General features: G+C 37.0%; 1 protein-coding gene across 3 annotated transcripts in view; it reads left to right on the top strand.

Moving 5' to 3' along the window:
• Positions 1 to 22,386, top strand: part of LOC138716452 (androgen-dependent TFPI-regulating protein-like) — a 31,775-nt gene extending 9,389 nt beyond the window's left edge. For all 3 annotated transcript variants that reach the window (XM_069849560.1, XM_069849559.1, XM_069849558.1), the window contains exons 3-5: positions 7,101 to 7,235; positions 13,821 to 14,041; positions 22,039 to 22,386. In XM_069849560.1, the coding sequence (XP_069705661.1) occupies positions 7,101 to 7,235; positions 13,821 to 14,041; positions 22,039 to 22,219 (537 nt within the window). In that variant the 3' untranslated portion in view covers positions 22,220 to 22,386. The remainder of the gene's footprint in view (positions 1 to 7,100; positions 7,236 to 13,820; positions 14,042 to 22,038) is intronic.
• Positions 22,387 to 23,935: the final 1,549 nt, after the last annotated feature.

Raw genomic sequence — 23,935 nt, 5'->3', positions numbered from 1 at the left:
GATCATATTATATCCTATTCAAAATTGCATTTGATCTTCCTGCAACTACAGAAAAAATACAAGGAATTCAATCTCGATAGTCCCTTCCCTATAAAAAAACACATTGGTGGCTGCATATCCTGTTTTTAGCGTACGGTTCGTAAATACTAATGATTAAAGATGATATTCACCTTCGACATAGTTCCTATTTTTATATTCGTGCATCTCGTTCTCAAAGTTCTCGTTTAGGTTCATGAACATTCACATTACTCATATCTATATTCTGCATACTGCAGATTTCCCCACCCATCTCTTAAGGGGAATCGATCAATATTATACAGATTTACGTTATTATTTATTGTAAATTAAATTAAATTATGAGGTAAGAAAATACTGAATTATATTAAATTATACAAAATAATTGTAAATATAATTTTTACACGCACGGAAAACCAACAAGCGGGAAAACGTAATCAAATGTAGCATATGACATAACATAGAACTACAACATGTTGCGCCGCATGGAACGCTCCTGCCATCTAGCGGTAAAACTTCGCATAATATATCCCTATTCGCGTTGGATCTTCTCCACAGAACCACCCCTCGTCTTGCAAGGCGGGCTGCGTTCCATATGACGTCACCTGCGTTGACGTTTTGCCGACCCCTGTCTCAATAGATCAGACGACTGAGACATCTCCGTGTGTCATATGGAAGGGAACTGAGTCGAAGCTTGTGTCTTCTAGTTTTCTTTTTTATTTCCTGAGTAACGTAAATATCGAGTTTTACACAGCCCTGAGATTAAATTACTCCCCCCCCCCCAAATCAAAATCCTCTACTCTTGTCACAAAATCTGGGTGTTTTTTAGTTCGTTATTTAACGACGCAGTATCGACTACTAGTTTATTTAGCGTCCATGGGATTGGTGATAGCGAGATAGTATTTGGCGAGATGAGGCCGAGGATTCGCCATACATTACCTGGCATTCACCTTACGATTGGGGAAAACCTCGGTAAAAACCCAACCAGTTAATCAGTCCAACCAGGAATCGAACCGCACTCGAGCGCAACTCCGGATTGACAAGCAAGCACCTTAGCCGACTGAGTTATATCCGTGGCGGCTAGGTGGTCTACTGCTTGTTCTTTTTTATTATTTTCTTTCTGGGCAAACCTGCGGATTCGCAAATTAGCTGTTCTCAAACTGTAATTTTTCGGACCAAACACATCGACTGATTAAAATAAAACTCTCATGCCCGTGTGCACCATTCTCGATTAAAATTTGACCATGGTTAAGTCGGCACTTATCCATATTTAACGCCAATTTGCGGAGTATCAATCTCGATCAAAGTTAAATAAGCGAGTTGATGATGATCAAATTTGATCACGGGTGTGGGACCGATTATCTTCAATTGAACATGGTCAAGTCGAGAAAACCAAAATGGCGGCACGATTTGACGTAGGCGTACTTGATGGAATTGAAGATAAAATTATGTATCTTGAACACGCAAAACACTGCGGAAATAACAGAATTGATGTTATTGTGGAAAGAATAAGTTTGTAGATGAATAATAAAAATGTTTTTTTTTTCTCAAAATGGACTAATGTTTTATATATGTTTCTGTTTTGGAAGATCGGGACTTTACTTGAGGACAAAATATTATTTAGGCCTAACTGCCCAATTTTGTTAACATAATAATAAAGTAGTTATTCTATGCCGGTAATAATATAGTAAAACTAAATGACCATTTTGTAGAATGCGAGATTATCACTTATTAGCTATAGATTTGCCGTTTGAAACTAGGTCTATTAGGACCTACATGACGTTTTGGACAATTAGGCTATTTACGCTTGAATTAAGAGAAATTACATGGATACCTTCCTTTCCCTCTTACTCCAAAATTTCAACCTTGTAAACACAAAATAAATGGATAAATTTCAGAGGCCGGCCACTAGAGGGAACCCAAGGATAGGTCTACTTTCCTTTCCCTCTTACTCCAAAATTCCAACCTTATGCACACAAAATAAACTAAAAACTTCCTTTTTGTATGCATGATGATGCGTATTCGACATACACAGATGAATTGTTTTGTTTTTTTTTTTTTTTAATTTTGAAATAATTGTTGGCGAGGTATCCGTATACTGAAATTTTCCCAAATTATTGGCACTGAAATGTGTCTTTTCGTAAGCAATTTGATGAGCATTCGACACATACAAATCTGCTCTTTTTAGTAGCCCATTTCAAGATAATTGTCAGTGAGGTATCCGTATACTGAAATTTTCCCAATTATCAATAATATGAAATAACCACTGTATAAATTACGGTACAAATTATGTGGAATTATGTAAACACCAATAACTCATGTTGAATTGTGAGGTTAAATCCAACCAGGTAGCCTGCTTTTCTCTTAGAGAACTTCCGTCAATACTTTTATTCTCTAATATGGATGCATAATTGCTGACGAGTTCTAAAAGAATTCCCACTTCGGACTGTGAGAAGTTCGGTGCTCTCTTCTTTTTTTCTTTTGTGATTATTGAAACTTGTTATTTGAAAACTGCGAGGATGTTTGAAACAGTCCGACAAACAAAAACGAAGCGATAATTGACAGAGTGCGTTCGTTCGCTGTTTTATACGCGGTAACCTAGCGCTCAGATGATTCTTCTCAAGCGAGCGTACCGTCAGCTGACGGTACTTGCACCGCATCTGTAACTTGATCATTGTCAAGAATTAACCATGTTTCCGTGATTGCTGATAAACGGGCTAGATGATCGAGAATGGTGCACACCAAGGTCGCTCGTGATCCTGGCAGCAGATTTTATGCTTGATGTATGGATCGACGCACAGTGGTCCAGGAAGTCAATCTAATTTTGTGGAAACAAAAAGTTGAGGTGTGGCTGTTTGGGGACACGGCCGTGGGTTTTATGTCAATTAGTCAATTTCTGAAACGAAGCCTAGACAACGGCCTTGGCTTTAAACCGTATTTAGATTTGTAAAGTGAGATTTTACTGGTTTTTTCAGCCATTGCTCGAAACCATGGTCTCAATGAGAGAGCACCACGGCTTTATGTATACAATGAAAGAGTAATGGAACGGAGAAAAATTCTCTCCTGGGCCGGGATTTGAACCCGGGTTTTCAGCTCTACGTGCTGATGCCACACCGGATACCCAACCCGGCGTCGGACAGAATCGTCTCAGTTTAAGTTCCAACTCTTGGATTCCCTCTAGTGGCCGCCCTCTGCACTACGTCATAGATGTCTATGAACGTAGGACTGAAGTCCATACATGTGCTGAGGTGCACTCGTTATGAGTGACTAGTGGTATCCGGTGTGGCTTAGTGGATAAAGCATCAGCACGTAGAGCTGAAAATCCGGGTTCAAATCCCGGCGCCGCAGATAATTTTTCTCCGTTCCATTACTCTTTCATCGTATGATGACGCAGAATATCTGCATGGAAATATCATATGTACTTCGGTACATTAAAATAATATATTTATGTATACAAGATGAAGGCAGCAATTGAACTGGATGATTATCTTATTTCCTAAGAGCATTAAATCTCCCGATCAGTGTGTTGAGAGACAGAAATTATCCTATAGAACTCTATAGGGACGATAATTTCGAAGGAATCAACGAAAAATTTAGCAAGTATGCTAAATAGCAATCTGCAACGAAATGCAGTTTTATTATAACGTCTTGTTGCTTTAAGGTAAATAAGATAATAATATTTCATATTTATGTTATAACTTCATTCTTAGACTTTACAATACTTTTGGAAATTTATTAGGCCTATATACAATACTTGAATACTACAAGAATATCAAGCGAACGTGATTTTTGTGTTTTAGATTTTATAATACCGGGGCTTTCCATGTACTAGTATATTTGAAAATAGTATCGTAATGCATTTAGTTTTATTTTTCTATATATACTTTTAACACTTAGATTAGAGGATTGTAATAGGAAGTTAAGTAAGACGATAGAGATAATGAAAATAGGTGAGGAGTATGGAGGGGGAGGCTAGCTAGGATAGTGAAGTATAATATGTAGAAAATTAGTTAGAACTGAAAATGGAATGTACTGTACTTAAGAAACAGACATAATAACGAACATATTGGACAATGACGTAGTAAGCCACCGGCGTGGCTCAGTCGGTTAAGGCGCTTGCCTGCCGGTCTGAAGTTGCGATAGGGAGCGGGTTCGATCCCCGATTACCTGGTTGGGTTTTTACCGAAGTTTTCCCCAACCGTAAGATGAATGCCAGGTAATTAATGGCGAATCTCGCCAAAATACCATCTCGCTATCACCATTCTCATCGACGCTAAATAACCACGTAGTTGCTACAGTGTCGTTAAATAACCAACTAAAAATGACGTAGTATGGTTTAGTAACAAGCTTTGTGACAAACAGTGTGTGTTCGATATAAGTGAACTGGAAATCAAAAGTGTCAATTTTGAATGATCTAAATGTTGTTAGGTTTTAAAGATAGGAAATTGTAATGGTATCTTAATGAAATGACAGATGGGCCTTATTTAGAACCGGGCCTTATTTCACTCATGTACATCATATATCATATCATATATCATATATCATATCATATCATATCATATCATATCATATCATATCATATCATATCATATCATATCATATCATATCATATCATATCATCACACATCATACCACATACCACATACCACACACCACATATCACATATCAAATCACTGATTAAATTTCCAACTTCTTTACTTTTGAGCCTAACAATTAACTGGCATACTATATAGTCTACAGTATAAGCACATAAGAATATAAAGTAAATGTTATTTATCAATGGCTATGTGAGTAATTCCAACCTTTAACATTAGCTTCAGATTATGATTAACTACTCATTGTTTTATTAACTTCATTGCTCATTATGTTATATTTCCCTCAGAGCATGAATAGTAGCTCATTATGCTGAATTAACTTCAGAGTATGATTACCTATTCATTTAAATTTAAAACACACGCACAGACAACCACAACTACAAAAAGAAAACGCACGCACGCACGCACACACATACACATACACACACAAAGATTGAGTCAGAACCTCTACGACAATTCTGGGGAGTGACAGATCACTCAATGAATATAATTTTGCGTGAAACAACCCATCTTCTCTGATGTGTCACTCATGAGCTACATGATATCGAAGAAAAGATTGGTTTCAGTGCAATTTAAAATTATGAAATTTATTATTAATTCATTCCTTCTGGTACCTTGTGGATAGGTTACAGAAGTGTCTAACCTGAATCTGATTACATTCATTACATAGTTGTAGCAGTGACTGTCGAACTGTCAAACATGTCAGATCTGTCACCAACAGAGATTTATCGTAAACACCTGATGTGGATCCAGCGTGGTGGTGTCCCGAGCACAACTGAACAACAACTAAGGAGAACAATGTTTTGGGAGAGTGGGACCTGTTTCATGGTCAAAGCGATCACCTGACTTAACATCCCTAGATTTTTTATGGCACCTGTGAAGAGTATCATGTACGTTATCCCATTTGACAATGGAAGGAGCTGATTGTGCGATGAAATTTGAAATGATTTTTGATGAAATTCGATACAGATCCGAAATGTTCAACGGAGTCCAATAATCACTACTAAAAAGGTATCATGAATGTAATCACGTTCGGAGTAGAAACTCTGAACATCTTTTGTGAACTTGTCCGCATGGATACTTGGAAAAATAAATTAAAAATAAATTTCATAATTGTAAATGTCACTTAAGCCCGTCTTTTCTTTGGTGTCGTGTAGCTCTTATGACGCGTAAGAGATTATGAGTTGTTCCACGAAAAATGATCCTCATTGAGGAATATATCTCTCCTCAGAATTTGTCGCGAGGTCCTAACTTACTCTGTATTTGTATATCAAATTCAGACTTTTATTAGTAGAGCATACAGGCTGATAGATGTTTTCCACTACACAATTTTGATTTTACTAAATCCAAACCATCTTGATAAAGTAGAAAGGAAGCTAAGAAAAGTTAGGTGGATGGATAGGTGAGTGAGTGAGTGAGTGAGTGAGTGAGTGAGTGAGTGAGTGAGTGAGTGAGTGGACCTTTATGTAAATAAAAATCTACAATGTATTCTAATGTTTGTGTGTCAAATTAGATTCAAAATTCCTATTGTGCATGTTGTAACTACTGACATTCAGAACTAGCTTAAGGGGAGAGGATGGTATTTCTTATGAAAAATGACTAAATTAAAAAAAAAATCTTTAAAATACTCTATGATATGTGTGGATCGCCATTTTTAAACTTCCTGCATTATGGACTTTTAAATCACTCGCCCACTTTTATTGTTGTTTCCGGTAAATTAAATTTTCAAAAAATTGTTTTTTTCTTTAAAATACCCTTTGATATGTCTGGAATGCATTGCATAACATTTTGTGGGTATTTGTGCCCTTATCGGATGTTGAGACGTCATTTTTAAACTTCCTGCGCTATGGATTTTTAAATCACACGCCCGCTTTTATCGGTGTCCAGTAACTTCATTTTTTTGCTACATTGCCAGACAAAATGAATATAATTTCTGAACTATTAAAGATACATGCATGAAATTTAGAACACACATTCTTTAGACCATTAGGAAACTTTTCTCTGTAACAGAATTTTGTTAATTGATTTCATTTAAAAAATGCGTCTGTTTGTTTGCAAGAAAGGAAATCAGAAAATTGTTATTAAATTTTAATTGTTTATTTTACAAACGTAGGGACTAATATCAAAATTCTGTTACAGACAGTTTGTAGAACATACTTTTGCAAATACAGTGCAAAAACTGTTTGAATCTATCTTTAAAAACGGTTTAGATATATCGGTTTTAGTTCAATCCTGCATTGGGTATTTTTTTTTTTTCAAATTTGAGCCCCCAAATAATTTTTTTTTTCAAAATATTTTTATTTGGTTGAGTTGCCACAGCTATGAGCTCTCTACATACAAAAAATTAATAATTTACACCAAATAGGAAAACAGTTTTAAAAAATACCATCCTCTCCCCTTAAAGGGCAATTTCAATTATAACTTATTACGCAACTAAAGTTAAATTTTAATAAAATGACATTCAGCCTTTTGAAATGATTTACTTCTAGGCATTTCAAATTCTGTACTTCACCATGTGTGTGGTTGCTGACATGTTGGACGAGAAATCGAAAGTCAACCTTAAATCATGGCTGGAAGACGCGAAGAACTTCTTGTTCACGGTCATCGTCTTCCCATATACCTGGGTGAGCGCTATGGCTTCGGGGTGACTGGTGACTGGTGACTGATGGAATAGCTTGCCATGATTGCATTTGGTAGGATCATGGTGACAACATATTTCGTAATGAATACCGAGCGAGATATTTAATGCATTCTGACATTTGAGAGCTGTCAATAAAGTGTGAAAAATCATATAATTTCTATGCCGTATTCAAGATAAGGATTGACTATACGTCAACAAATAAGACAAAATTAACAAAACGCTAGAAAAACGTAGTTCACACCGGTACGTTCTATGTAAAAATCTGTAGCAGGAAGTAGAATGCGTAGCAGTACATAGTTAACAAGTTTATCTTATCAAAAGTGCTTGATTAGCGAAGGCCAGTGGATTCCTAAAGGGAATTCAGAGAGATATTGGTACATGGGTGTTGAATGTTTTCGTCTGCTCTATTCCATATCGTCATTTAGGTTCAATTGATGGATTGGTAATTGATTACCTGAAGTTCCATTAATTAGGAGAACACGATATATTTTCAACAACAGAGGTTTTAATTTATCTAGAGAAAATCAAATCTCGAGTGGCATTTAATTGACTATTACACGATTAGAAGAAAGTATGTAAAGATTAGAAGAAAAATATACTCTAATACAACGAAATATCAATTGAATTACTAAAATACTAAACTGTCTTGAAAATGTATTGTGACAGCGACGTGAGATTCGAACTCACGACCAGCGTCCCGCATGAAAGCAGATCGCACAGGCTGCACGGAACATTGAGTGACGTCACGCGGTGGTAGAGAGGGGAAAAGGGCCAACGCGGCGAGAGAGTGGAGCGGGAGTGCGCGCGCATCTGGTGCTGGTAGAGAGGAGAGGGCTCGGGATTTTTCTGGAGTGCCATCTCTAGAAACGCGTGGAGCCTTCGAGGCTACGTCGCTGTTGCTATAAATTACGGACGCGAAGGAACGACAGCAGTTTTCCAGTTTGCAGTTTTCAGTTATTAAGTCAGTGAGTAAGCCAGAGCAAGCAAGCCAGACTTGTGTGCCGGAGTTCGACTCGAGTGTGCGTCCGCATCTGCGTCAGCATCCGAAGGCCTGAGTTCGAGTGCAGTGGACCGCAGTTGGAGGGACCCGAGTTCGAGTACAGTGAACTGTCTCTGAAGGTCTGTGGTTCGAGATACTGTGAACTCGAGTGACTGAGATAGAAAAACTGTGAACTGAGAACTGGTAGTTCTGATTTGTAAATAGTGCTTTGCAAATATTAGTTAAGATTAACAGTTCATTGTTGTGCGTAATAGTCCAAGTAAATTATCATTGTCGTCGGTGGAGTGCTATAACGAATACGGTGTTGAGTGAAGATCCAATTGTTGACGAGAGCGTTTAAGGTGAATTGTAGAAAGGAATTATTGTTGTGACAAATAACAGTACATTGTTGTTACTAATAAAATTCACAGTATTATTGTACTATCTCATCATTACAAATATTCCGCTAGATGGCAGTAGTGTGTTATGATGTTAGGTAATACGTATTACAACGAAAATAAAACTTACCAGTTACCACCTTCATGTGTACATCAACAGAATCCTCCTCTCTCCTTTACGGTCAAATTTTTTTATGACGTCATAGTAAAAAATGTCTTTGGCTTTGAATTTTGTTCAATAGAGCCTTTTCAATCGATAACAGTGAAAGTCGCGAAAGCCTGTCTTCGCACTGAGTGTTCCGTATATAACTCTTTACGCGTTTTAAAATTGTGACTTTGATTGTTTTTCCCGTGTACTCTTCATATTTTTCATGTTCTCAATTCAGCCTTTGGTACAGAATTATTGTTATATGCTCAAAGAAATCGTCCTTTATATGTTCAAAGAAACAGCTTTTTACCTCGATATTTATTGGTAATGTTTAATTAAACCATAAGAAAATTACTGCCCAAATAGAAAGGAAAATAATTTCAAATTTGAACTGTTACAGGGGAGAGTCGGGTAGTATCGGACATCGGGTAATATCGGACAGTGAGTTTCTTTCATCTACCACACAATGACAGTACCTGATCGACATGGTTACGTTTCTGTGATGTCGCATAGAGAAACGTAACCATGTCATTCAGGTACTACCATATGGTGGTAGATGAAAGAAACGCACTGTCCGATACTACCCGATGTCCAATACTATCCGACTCTCCCCTAATTTTAGTTATAGGCCTACCTGCCCAACTAAAACTTATTTAATTTATCATGTTTTAGCTTGTACTTCACTGATACATGGATTCTCATACATTGTCATACACTGTCCGATACTATCCGATGTCCGATACTACCCGACTCTCCCCTAATTTTAGTTATTGGCCTACCTACCCAACTCAAACTTATATAATTTATCATGTTTTATCTTGTACTTCACTGGTACATGGATTCTCATACATTGTCATACAGTGTCCGATACTACCCGACTTTCCCCTAATTTTAGTTATAGGTCTATCTACCCAACTCAAACTTATTTAATTTATCATGTTTTATCTTGTACTTCACTGATACATTTTGCCACATCAAAAAATTTAATTGTTAAAAGTACAACATTCCCCCATAAGGATATACATAAATATACTTGGACTTCTCCAGATGGATTGACACATAACCAGATAGATCACATCTTGATACATAAAAGAAGACATACTAGTATAGTAGACATTCGAACCTTCAGGGGGGCAGACTGTAATTCTGACCATTATTTGGTAATTGGAGAACTAAGAGAAAGACTATCAGTAGCCAAGCGAGTAGAGCAACAAGTTAATATTAGAAGATTCAATATTCCGAAATTAAAGGACGAGGAAACTAAGCAATATTATCAGTTCGAAATTTCAAATAGGTTTGCCGTATTAGCAAGTTCCGACGATGTTGAGAAAGAGTTAGATGTGAATAACATGTGGGAAAATATCCGAGATAATATCAAAATTGCAGCTGAACAGAGCATAGGTTATTATGAAACTAAGAAAAAGAAACCGTGGTTTGATGAAGATTGTTGCATGGTAGTAGAAAGGAGGAAACAGGCAAAATTAAAATTCTTACAGGATCCAGTTGAGGTGAATAGAGATAATTATTTCAATATAAGACGGGAAGCAAATCGTACGCTTAGGAATAAAAAAAAAAAAAAAAAAAGAGAATACTTGAAGGAAAAACTGAATGAGGTAGAAACAAATAGTAAGAATAAAAACATTAGAGATTTATGTAAGGGCATAAAGGAATTCAAGAATGGATAAAATGCAAGGGTAAACGTGATCAAGGATGAGAATGGTGACTTGCTTGCAGACGCTCATTCAATCCTGAACAGATGGAAAAACTATTTTGGACAACTACTAAATATACATAGGCCAAATAGAAATGATCGGAACGAAATTGAAATACAAACTGCTGAGCCATTTATACCCGAACCCACACTTTCTGAAGTAGAAATTGCGATAGAAAATCTGAAAAATTATAAGTCTCCAGGTATCGATCAAATTCCAGCAGAATTAATACAAGAGGGTGGAAGCGCATTATCTAACGAAATTTATCTTCTCCAGAATGACCTCAATAGAATAAACGATTGGGCTATAGCTAACAAAATGAAAATAAGTTCTCTAAAGAGCAAAGCCATCAGCTTTACAAGGAAAAGAAATAAAATAATCGCACCGTATACGTTAGGGGGTGAAACCATTCCGGAAGTTAACAAATGTAAATATCTCGGAATAACATTTAGCAGCGATCTTGGCTGGGGGGAACACATTACAGACACAGCGGGAAAAGCATGGAGAGCGTTACACTTTGTGATGAGGGTACTAAGAAAAGGCTCTGATAAATCCAAAGAGATTGCATATAAGTCACTAGTACGTGCAGTAATGGAATATGGTGCTGCATGTTGGGATCCTTACAGACTAGAACATATTACGACACTGGAAAAGATTCAAAAACGGGCTCTCAAGTATTGTCGGAAAAATTCACCATTAAAATGGGACATACTCACGGACAGGAGAACGCAAATTCGATTATGCGCACTGTTCAAAACATACAGAGGTGAGCCTGCCTGGAGGGAAATAAAAAATAAGTTGCAGCCGCCAAATTACTCTTCAAGGAACGACCACTCATATAAATTGAGGGAAAGAAGACAGAGGACGGACACTGGAAAGTTTTCTTTTCTCAATCGTACTATCAGGGACTGGAATGCTTTACCTGCAGGCTTACTAAAGGCTTTACCAACAACCAAAAATGTATTTAAAAATAGGCTTAAGGACTTTACTAATAGACGATAATTATACACAGTATTTAAAGGGTGTAATTGATATTTTGTTATTGAAGTGTTCTATCAGTGAAGAATTATGTTACGTCAATGAAGTGTGTTGTGTCAGTGAAGTGTGTTGTGTCAGTGAAGTGTGTTGAGTAAGTGAAACGTGTTCCTGTCAGTGAAGCTTTATAGTTTATAGTGGCAGTGCAAAGTATTTGAACAGTGAAATGTTTTTGAAGTGTTAGTGAAATCAGGATAGAATCAGTGAAATGTGTCGTAGTTCCAGTGCAGTGAGTGAGTTGACAGCGAAATGAGTGTAGTGTTGAAAGGTACTTGTGCAGATATGAACATATCATATACTCGTGGGTTTTAGTTCGAACATAGGATTAAGGTACAAATTAGATTTACTTTAAATGTTATTTTAACCGATCGTGCTTCATTTAATTTAGGATGTTCCCTGTTATTATTATTATTATTATTATTATTATTATTATTATTATTATTATTATTATTATTATTATTATTATTATAAATTATTGTTAGTATTAATTATTAGTATTATTATTAATTGTATTTTTTATTAATTGTGTTTATTATTGTCTTTATTGAGTGTAATTAGTTACCACTGCCACCGGGTATATACCCATTGCAGTGTGAATAAATACATACACATACATAAGCTTGTACTTGCTATTTGGGAAAAGGAAATTGTACCAGAACAATGGAAGGAGTCCATTATCTACCTATCTTTAAGAAGGGGGACAAGACTAACTGTAGTAACTTTCGAGGAATATCACTTTTGTTGACGTCGCACAAAATTTTGTCCAATATTCTTCTGAGAAGATTAACTCCATATGTAGATGAAATTATTGGGGATCATCAATGTGGTTTTAGGCGTAATAGATCAACTATTGACCAGATATTTTGTATTCGACAGATAATGGAGAAAAAAATGGGAGTATAAGGGAACAGTGCATCAGTTATTCATAGATTTCAAAAAGACATATGATTCGGTTAAGAGAGAAGTTTTATATCATATTCTTATTGAAATTGGTATTCCCAAGAAACTAGTTCGATTAATTAAAATGTGTCTCAGTGAAACGTACAGCAGAGTTTGTATAGGTCAGTTTCTGTCAGATGCGTTTCCAATTCACCGCGGGCTAAAGCAGGGAGATGCACTATCACTTTAACTTTTTAACTTTGCTCTAGAATAGGCCATTAGGAAAGTCAAGGATAACAGAGAGGGTTTGGAATTGAACGGGTTACATCAGCTTCTTGTCTATGCGGATGACGTGAATATGTTAGGAGAAAATCCACAAACGATTAGGGAAAACACGGGAATTTTACTGGAAGCAAGTAAAGAGATAGGTTTGGAAGTAAATCCCGAAAAGACAAAGTATATGATTATGTCTCGTGACCAGAATATTGTACGAAATGGAAATATAAAAATTGGAAATTTATCTTTTGAAGAGGTGGAGAAGTTAAAATATCTTGGAGCAACAATAAGAAATATAAATTATACTCGGGAGGAAATTAAACACAGAATAAGTATGGGAAATGCGTGTTATTAGTCGGTTGAGAAACTTTTATCATCCAGTCTGCTGTCGAAAAATCTGAAAGTTAGAATTTATAAAACAGTTATATTACCTGTTGTTCTGTATGGTTGTGAAACTTGGACTCTCACTTTGAGAGAGGAACAGAGACTACTGTGTTTGAGAATAAGATTCTTAGGAAAATATTTGGGTCTAAGAGGGATGAAGTTACAGGAGAATGGAGAAAGTTACACAACACAGAACTGCACGCATTATATTCTTCACCTGACATAATTAGGAACATTAAATCCAGACGTTTGAGATGGGCAGGGTATGTAGCACATATAGGCGAATCCAGAAATGTATATAGAGTGTTAGTTGGGAGGCCGGAGGGAAAAAGACCTTTAGGGAGGCCGAGACGTAGATGGGAGGATAATATTAAAATGGATTTGAGGGCGGTGGGATATGATGATAGAGAATGGATTAATCTTGCTCAGGATAAGGACCAATGGCGGGCTTATGTGAGGGCGGCAATGAACGTCCGGGTTCCTTAAAAGCCAGTAAGTAAGTAAGTAAGTAAGTAAGTAAGTAAGTAAGTAAGTAAGTAAGTAAGTAAGTAAGTAAGTACTTCACTGATACATGGATTCTCATACATTGTCATACACTGTCCGATACTACCCGATGTCCAATACTACCCGACTCTCCTCTAATTTTAGGTATAGGCCTACCTACCCAACTCAAACTTATTTAATTTATCTTGTTTTATCTTGTACTTCACTGATACGCATGGATTCTCATACGTTATTACGGAACGTTTGACTCCAGTTCAGTGTCACTTGCTTCTGGACTATGTACCACGTGGATGAAGAATTGATATTCCCTCAAGCATTGCAGGATTTATGCCCGCCGTGGCTGAATCATGGAGTGCATACCAACATTTTGGTAGTGGTGCTACTGGAAGTTGTGCTGAGTCCCCGCCATCTTGTCATGAGCCGCATGAAGGGCGCGGTCGTGTTGACAATCAGCCTTGTAGCCTACGATGTTACGTAAGTCTCAGCTTAAGTTTCAGGAGAAAAAGACCTGGTCTAAATGTCCTGTCTGTGACTGGAATCTGCGGCTCTGAGGAGATGGAGGGGGGGGGGTGGAATTAACCACTCTTATGGAGTGAAGAGAAATATTTTCATTCACAAGCATCTCTTTACTCACAATAGTCGAATGGATGATCAAGTAATGTTACCATCGAAAATTCTTTTCAGGATCGCAGATATCAGTCAAAGACAGTAGACTACTCTTTCTTAAATAAACAGGAATGTTGGAGATGTTAGTGAGGAATATGACGTTAGAATGGAAAGATGGACGTTGCCAGTTTCAGCATATGCATTAAATTTGAGCTTGTCCCTGGAGAATAATGCGAGAGTGGAAGTGAGATTCCTTCTTCTCTTTTTCTGTTTCTTTACAAGGCGAACTAGTTGCATAATAGTCACACATTTGCAGTTGCATCAGTGGCGGAACATCTATTTTTAATAAAATGCTATTTATAGTCATATTAGTGGCTTGTGCAGCAAATGCTGCAAACTATGTTCATTAGACGTTCAAATAAAATTTTTTCAGATTTATTTTCAATGAAGAATAGCAGACATTTTGAAAGTTATTTGCTTCCATAATAATGAAACGTACTCCATCTGAATGGCTTTTTATGCCAAATACTTTTTCTTGAACCTATCCACCTTCAGTTTTTTAGTTTTAACGCGAAAACGCAAGTAACAATGTCAGGACGATCAGTGGGTTTTTCATGTAGGAGTAAAGCAATAGCTATTTCAGGTCGTTGTGGATTGTAGGTGAAAATTAAAAAAAAGTCAGGTTTGCTATGCTTTCGAACAACAGACACAGCATCTTGGTATAGCTGCAGCATGTAGAGCTTGAAATGTAGAGGGTAAAATCATTTATCCTGCTAAGAGATCTTGCTGAAATGATCGGGAGACTGCAACATTTTGTAGGCCTCTTATTTTATCAGCCAATACTGAAGAGAATAGCTCATATAAATATCTATACCACACCGCCATTAAGTATATGAAAAAGATCCAACCCCAATTGATTAATAACTATAAAAATATTTGATTTTTAATAATTAACAATATTACTATCTTAGGTAAGTTTTGTAGTTATATGGCTGCCACTCAGTAAATTATAGTAATGAAGATCTAATTTAAGATAGCCTATTCTCTACATCTATTAATATAAACCCAAAACGTTTCACTTTCATATCATCAGTATAGCATTAATATGTATATTAATAAAAAAATAGTCACATCGTGACATTAACTATATAATAATATTTCATTTCTAATGGTAATAATGTCATCAAACCACCTCAAGTTTTGTAGATTTTAATGTCCAATACACAGCTGTACTCATAAAATTACACGACGCAGAATCAGACCTGTAAATTATTTGTAGTAAGTCTTGAAGTTTTTAATAACAAATTGAATTTGAGCTCTAAATAATATGTCAGCAATCCTACAGATCATGGCCTTCGTGTAATAGCATATTGTTTATTGTAGTGTGTTTTGTTTTATTCTGAATGCAATTAGTTCTCAAAACTGACGAAAGATGGGTTTTGGAAAATAGGAAAATTATGTAGGAAAACTAACATTGCACTGAAAGTTACTATTTTACTGAAAATCCTTGGATGCCAAGCTTCAAAATGACAGGTCATTCATTAAAATCCGTTCAGCCGTTTTCTCGTAATTTCCATTACCAGTTCGTTATATATACAATATATATTTACCAAGAGTCAGGAAGTGATAGGGAAGAAAGTAGTGTAAAAAATAAGGATGTAAGTGTAAGTGGAAATCTAGTATGTGAAAGTGAAAGCGAGGGAGAGGGGGAAATAAAAGAGGAATAGAAGAAGAAATAAATAGAAAGAAAGACAAAGACAGAAATAAGGCAGAGACAACAGTAGGGAAAGGTCCGAACCTGCGACACTTGAGAATATAGGAGAGATATTTGATACGTTTAAAAAAATGTGAATGTCATCAAAAAGTGCAAATAAAGTGAAACTGTAAAAGATCGAGAAGTATAGGGGAGAGAGAAAGTGTATAAGCAGATGTGTAGAATAAAATATACTGTAAGTAATTTATAGGAAATGAGAATAGTAACAATGGATTAAATGTAAGCAGAATAGTGAGAAAGTGAAAGTGAGCGGAAAGAGGAATGAGAGAAAATAGTGAGAAAGGGTTAAGAGAAGTGAACAAGTGACAGCATAAAATTAGTACTAACATTTGAACGTTGGAACAGTAAATGAATATAAAAGAAAGATAGGAGAAAAGGTCAAAGAACAAATAGGACAAATAATTCAATATGATAATTTATAAAGAAGAATTGAAATTGAGATTTTAGTTAATAGTAGTTAGAGGAAAAAGGGAGTTTGAAAGGAGTAGGCCTATATAATATTAGATATATTAGGATTAATGAACAAATAGAGAATAGCAAGTGAAATGTAGGAGAAATACTCAGGGGAGTTTAACCAAATAACAAAAAAGGTACATAGTGTATGTAATTGGGAGTATTGGTGTAGACGTGTACTGCAAATAATGTGTTATTGTAATAATATGTTAATGGTGGCACCGGATACAGAAATGTGAGGTACACCATTACATGTAAAGAAGTGCTGTGACGAAATATATCATATATTATATATCATATAATTCATATCATATCATATCATATCATATCATATCATATCATATCATATCATATCATATCATATCATATCATATCATATCATATCATATCATATCATATCATATCATATCATATCATATCATATCATATATTATATCATATCATATATCATATTTTATATATCATATCATATATCATATCTCGTATCATATATCGTATCATATGTCGTAACATATATCGTAACATATATTGTATCATATATCATATCATATATCATATCATATCATATATCATATATATCATATCATACATCATATCTCATATATCATATATCTTATATCATATATCATATATCACATATCATACAGTATTTAATCATAGTAGTAATTTAGGCCCAAGAATATATAACAAATTTATATTTATATATCCTAATCTTGTCAATTCTAATGGTTCTAGTATTAAATTTAAAAAGTTAGGTATGGATTTTATAAAAATTGAAAAATTGTAAATTTAAATTTATATACTATTATTTGCAAATTGTATTGTATAATTATTAATTATAATTGTATTGTATAATTCTTAATTTCAATTCAGGAATCCACCCCTGAGCACGAGTTCTACTCTTTCAGGGGCGAGCTAAAGTTTCTCTGTATATTTTATAATTTATGTTACATATTAGCAAAATAATAAATAAATAAATAAATATATCATATATCATATCATATATCAAATTTGTCGACCTGGTTGGCGAGTTGGTATAGCGCTGGCCTTCTATGCCCAAGGTTGCGGGTTCGATCCCGGGCCAGGTCGATGGCATTTAAGTGTGCTTAAATGCGACAGGCTCATGTCAGTAGATTTACTGGCATGTAAAAGAACTCCCGCGGGACAAAATTCCGGCACATCCGGCGACGCTGATATAACCTCTGCAGTTGCGAGCGTCGTTAAATAAAACATAACTCTTATATCATATCATATCATATCATATCATATCATATCATATCATATCATATCATATCATATCATATCATATCATATCATATCATATCATATCATATCATATCATATATCATATCATATCATATCTATAGATTTCATGAAAGAAAATAGTGACTATAAAATAAAGAACAGTTTTAAGTTTTTAAAACATAGGTAGGCTTTATCCCAGTTTAGTAAAAATTAAACAAAACAAATAGTTCCATTACCGACGGTAGCGTTTGTGACTCGTATTCGGGATGTCCCGGGTTCAAACCCCGTGGCCGACCAATCTGACTGGTTTTTTTCATGGTTTCCCTCATTCACAAACGCAATGACTGATTGGAAATTTACATATCATGATTCATCAGCGCCTCAGTCATTAATATCATAAATATTAATCAAAATCTAAAATCATTTACATGAACACAAGCCATCTACAACACACAACAGAAACAAGAACTCAACAATAGTAACTGCGGCCTAATGGTATACCCACAGATCCTAACACGCGATATAACTACAGATGTTAAAGCGTGTATAACAAAAATAATAATTAAATTAGTTTAGCCCTATTTATATATATTATCAATGTCACTCAATCTCAAGTGAAGATGAGCAGCATTTCCTACCTGTTAACAACACGTCTTTGTTTGGTTTATAAGCTGTCATTGGAAGTCGAACAAAAACTAGAAGAAAATTTGTGAGGCTTCAATGAGTAACACAAGACCCAATAATTCTTTGAGGATGTTAAAATCAGAATCAACTCCACTAATAAATACAATTATTATTTTTGCAGTGTCACCATTATCAATCCTCAGTTGAATGCAAAGAAGTTACACAGTGGTTTATTTTACTTACTACTTCACCTCCAATTTCTTTTATTCTGTTTGTCACTGTACGTCGAGACAGACTTACGACTTACATAAATTTCACTCCTCAGAGGATATTTCGTCGGCTGCTGCACTGATACTGTTTCTAACAAACTCACTCTTATACCCGTAACGACTTCATGTTTCTGGAAATTTGCTGTGAAATTAAGTTATTAACCCAGACAACATTTCTTTATGTACGTGAGAGAGAGATCATCACTGTTAGGTTCCAGAGCTTCTAGATGCGTTATTCCTCCTTTCTTAAAGAAAAAATGATAATTATTATACTGTACCTATGTACAATAATAATAATAATAATAATAATAATAATAATAATAATAATAATAATAATAATAATAATAGTGGCAGCGGCGGCGGTGATGGTTGTAGAGGTGGAGGCGGCGGTGGTGGTGGCGGCGGGGGTGTTGTAGTGGTAGCGGCGGCGGAGGTGGTGGTGGTTGTAGTGGTGGCGGCTGCGGCGACGGCGGTGGTGGTTGTAGTGGTGGAGGCGGTGGTGGTTGTAGTGGTAGCGGCGGCGGAGGTAGCGGTGGTTGTAGTAGTGGAGGAGGCAGCGGTGGTTGTAGTGGTAGCGGCGTCGGCGGAGTTGGTGGTGGTTGTTGTGGTGGCGGCTGCGGCGGCGGTGGTGGTTGTAGTGGTGGAGGTGGCGGCAGCAGTAGTTGTAGTGGTAGCGGCGGCGGAGGTGGTGATGGTTGTAGTGGTGGAGGCAGCAATGGTGGCGGCGGCGGTGGTTGTAGTGGTAGCAGCGGCGGAGGTGGTGGTTGTAGTGGTGGCGGCTGCGGAGGCGGTGGTGGTTGTAGTGGTGGAGGCGGCGGTGGTGGCGGTGGTGGTTGTGGTGGTAGCGGCGGCGGAGGTGGCGGTGGGTGTAGTAGTGGAGGCGGCGGCGGTGGTTGTAGTGGTAGCGGCGGCGGCGGAGTTGGTGGTGGTTGTTGTGGTGGCGGCTGCGGCGGCGGTGGTAGTTGCAGTGGTGGAGGCGGCGGTGGTGGCGGCGGCGGTTGTAGTGGTAGCGGCGGTGGTGGCGGCGGCGGTTGTAGTGGTAGCGGCGGCGGAGGTGGTGGTTGTAGTGGTGGTGGCAGTGGTGGTTGTAGTGGTAGCGGCGGCGGAGGTGGCGGTGGTTGTAGTAGTGGAGGAGGCAGCGGTGGTTGTAGTGGTAGCGGCGTCGGCGGAGTTGGTGGTGGTTGTTGTGGTGGCGGCTGCGGCGGCGGTGGTGGTTGTAGTGGTGGAGGTGGCGGCAGCAGTAGTTGTAGTGGTAGCGGCGGCGGAGGTGGTGATGGTTGTAGTGGTGGAGGCAGCGGTGGTGGCGGCGGCGGTGGTTGTGGTTGTAGTGGTGGCGGCTGCGACGGCGGCGGTGGTGGTAGTTGTAGTGGTGGAGGCGGCGGTGTTGGGGGCAGCGGTGGTTGTGGTGGTAGCGGCGGCGGAGGTGGTGATGGTTGTAATAGTGGCGGCTGCGGCGGCGGTGGTGGCGGCGTCGGTGGCAGTGATTGTAGTGGTAGCGGCGACGAAGGTGGTGGTGGTTGTAGTGGTGGAGGCAGCAGTGGTGGCGGCGGCGGTGGTTGTAGTGGTAGCAGCGGCGGAGGTGGTGATGGTTGTAATAGTGGCGGCTGCGGCGGCGGTGGTGGCGGCGTCGGTGGCAGTGATTGTAGTGGTAGCGGCGACGAAGGTGGTGGTGGTTGTAGTGATGGCGGCGTTAGTTGTAGTATTGGTAGCTGTGATGGTTGTAGTAGTAGTAGTAGTAGTAGTAGTAGTAGTGGTAGCGGTGGTAGTAGTAGTAGTAGTAGTAGTAACGGTGGTGGTGGCTGTATTAATAGTGGTGGTAGTGGTAGTAGTAGTAGTGGATGAGTGATAAGTAGTAGTAGTAGTAGTAGTGGTAGTGGTAGTAGTGGTAGTAGTAGTAGTAGTAGTAGTAGTAGTAGTAGTAGTAGTAGTTAGTAGTAAGTAGTAACGGTAGTAGTGGTTGTGGTAGTGGTAGTGGTAGTAGTAGGGTAGTAGTGGGTGAGGGTGAGTGTTAAGTGATACGTGGTGGTAAGTAGTTAGTGGTAGTTAGTAGTAGTAATAGTGAGTAATAACGGTGGTGGTTGTGGTGGTGGTGGTGGTGGTGGTATTAAATTGATCAGATCATTTAAGATAAAATGTAGTAACTGGTATAGGCCTAATAGATTCCATTACAATAATTACAGAACTTTAGAGTCGGAAAAGTGTTAAGTGATACGTGGTGGTAAGTAGTTAGTGGTAGTTAGTAGTAGTAATAGTGAGTAATAACGGTGGTGGTTGTGGTGGTGGTGGTGGTATTAAATTGATCAGATCATTTAAGATAAAATGTAGTAACTGGTATAGGCCTAATAGATTCCATTACAATAATTACAGAACTTTAGAGTCGGAAAATAGTCAAATAACGATTAATCAGGTTCATTCGTTAACGTTTAGTTATGCAAGCAAAGTATGAAAAACTTTGATAATGAATCAAACAGTATTTAACTAAGTTAATACACGTGGTGAACTGAGTTACTCGGCCCAATTTAAATTCAACAAGTTGGATCCATAATAAGCCAACAATCGAGGGAAAGATCCTTTATCTAAATTAGAATTTTGGAAAATTGAATCAACTAACGGTCAAATATTTTTTTTTATCTAACCTCACGCCTCACAGAGCCGACACTAAGTGACGTTAAAGGAACATTTTCACCTTCGGGACCGACTAGCCTTGAAGAGGCAACTTCCGGGTCGGGAACTCTTCTTCAACTACTTTTCTGTCCAAAGCGAACTTCCAAGAAATAGATTCGGTAGAGCAGCACGAATGCGCGACTAACAAATCAGTAATTGGGCTGACCAAATGATGTCGCCAACATAATAAAACAAATATTACCATACTATGTTACTGTTATCGGACAATCCTACCACAGTCTAGTATATACAGTCGCGAAGCTCAATACGTAGTAAATATGCAAATATTAGATAGTTGCTCACCACTATGATCGCTAATATCGCCTCATTTCTGGCAATGCAAAATAGTACCGTCACAGTCTATTTTTTCTAGCACCCTCAAAACTCAAGCTTAGTGACTGTATATAGTAGACTGTGATCCTACCATGTGAAAGTGGAATAGGGAGCTAAGAGGTAGTCGGCAGTGATTCATTTAAGGTGTTAATGCCCGTACTGTTTTATCAAAATTATGGGACATTATTACGTGCTAAAATTTGTCAAAACCAAGATAAAATAAATATATTAATAAATACGTGTAATAAAAGTGACTTTCAAGCTAATTTATTTAGCCTACATTTCCCAGCAACTCTTAAAAGAAAATCTCTAATTATCCAGTACTAAGTTACCAGAAACCGATGGCTTATCTCATGTGATTCTTTGCGTTATCATCTGGAAATCTGTATAATATGTTATATACACAGAACTTGTATGCCTGCTGTAGCTATTAATAGATATTCATGCGTTGTTTAGTTTAAGAAATAACTACTGTAAACTAATTGCCCGTCTTCTGCCTGCAGGTACTTGAGTGGCAACATTCTCTACGGAGCTTATCTTTATCCATTTTGTACCTGGTTCTATACTTCGGAGATAGTCATGGTTCTTATTGGATTGAATATTTGGATCATGTGTTTCTATATTCTGGGTGCAAAGTTCGTTTTCACATCCAACATTAAACCACAGAAAACAAGAGCTCTTTAGTTTTCTTGAGTATATTCATAGCTAGAGTGGGTGTCTCTTGTATGCGATTGGACAGGAGGAGTAAAAAGTATGGAACAATGCTTGTAACTTTCTTATTTCTAATTTTATGAACAAACTGTTTATACAAAAATTGTAGGAAATCAAATAAAGAATACCGTATTAAAATATTTAACATGTTTTCATATACTATCTTCTTCATTTATAAAGGGTATGCTAATGAGTCTGTTTTTTAAATGTCACCTTGTACTTATTATTATTATTATTATTATTATTATTATTATTATTATTATTATTATTATTATTATTATTACGTGAATAGTAATGTGTAAGAATGTATCAACAGTTAATATTATTTCATTTAACATATAACAAATCGGCAATTATATTTGCTTTTCTCCGCCATGCTGCTGACTAGACGGAATGATAAATTCAATCAACTGGAGGCATTTAGTGACAAGTAAATAGAAGAAACTCGAATGATAACCAGAAAGCGCAGATGGTACAGAATAAGATACCTCAGGCCACGGACCTATATAAGCGCATAATGAATGACATGAATAAATTTCTAAGCTATCATATATGATTCCGAAGAACAGACGAGGTTAATACAAGAGGGTAGAAGCGCAATATCTAGCGAAATTTATACGCCTGTACTTGCTATTTGCGAAAAGGAAATTGTACCAGACCAATAGAAGGAGTCCATATTTGTACCTATCTTTAAGAATGGGGGCAAGATTAACTGTAGTAACTTTCAAGGAATATCACTTTTGTTGACTTCGTACAAAATTTTGTCCAATATTGTTTTGAGAAGATTAACTTCATATGTAGATGAAATTATTGGGGATCATCAGTGTGGTTTTAGACCTAGGCGTAATAGATGTACTATTGATCATTGGAGGAAAAAATGGGAGTATAAAGATACAATATATAAATTATTCATAGATTTCAAAAAGGCGACTCTATTAAGAGAGAAGTTTTGTATAATATCCATATTTAATTCGGTATTCCCAAGAAACTAGTTCAATTAATTATTATTATTGTATCTCCAATAGGGAGGGTAGCCCTATTTTACATATGTATGCTAGGGCTATAGTTTTACACAAAAAAAGATAAGCATAAAGACAAATGGAAAAGAAACATTAATTAGCTTACACAATGAAAACAAAACATAAACAATCCGTAATTTAGACATTGCGATTGCAAAGCAAACATCAGGCATCAATTTCACACATATAAAAAAGCAGTAACAACACACATATTTAACACTTCTTAAAAGCCGACTTCTATAACACAAATATGCATCTTTGCGTACCATACATCATGAATTAATACACAATTGTCACAGAAACACAATCAAACAATAATTAAGACATTGCGATAAAATCAAGCATCTCATAACTACGACTCACATATATAACAAATCAAGCATCCGATACAACACATACACTTACACTTCAACATAGTAGCCACAACTTTAAAACTTACAAATTTCGCTCCCAGAAGAATAAATAGACACTGTTGCTTACATTGAAGAATGTTATTTCCTACAAGGTCTTAAACATATCTGTGATAAATTTATGGAATTCCTTTCAGCAATATTGCTTCAGAAGAACTTTTGTCATAGATGGTGTGAAAGTTATATCGCACATGTTAAGATGGGTTCCAAGCCGGTATCCCTTGCGTTCATTGAACGCTAGTTCAATTAATTAAAATGTG

Source organism: Periplaneta americana, chromosome 16 (genome assembly GCF_040183065.1).
Source record: "Periplaneta americana isolate PAMFEO1 chromosome 16, P.americana_PAMFEO1_priV1, whole genome shotgun sequence".
Lineage (NCBI taxonomy): Eukaryota > Metazoa > Arthropoda > Insecta > Blattodea > Blattidae > Periplaneta > Periplaneta americana.
The sequence above is the reverse complement of the archived record's forward strand: the minus strand, read 5'-3'. Positions and strand labels throughout refer to the sequence as shown.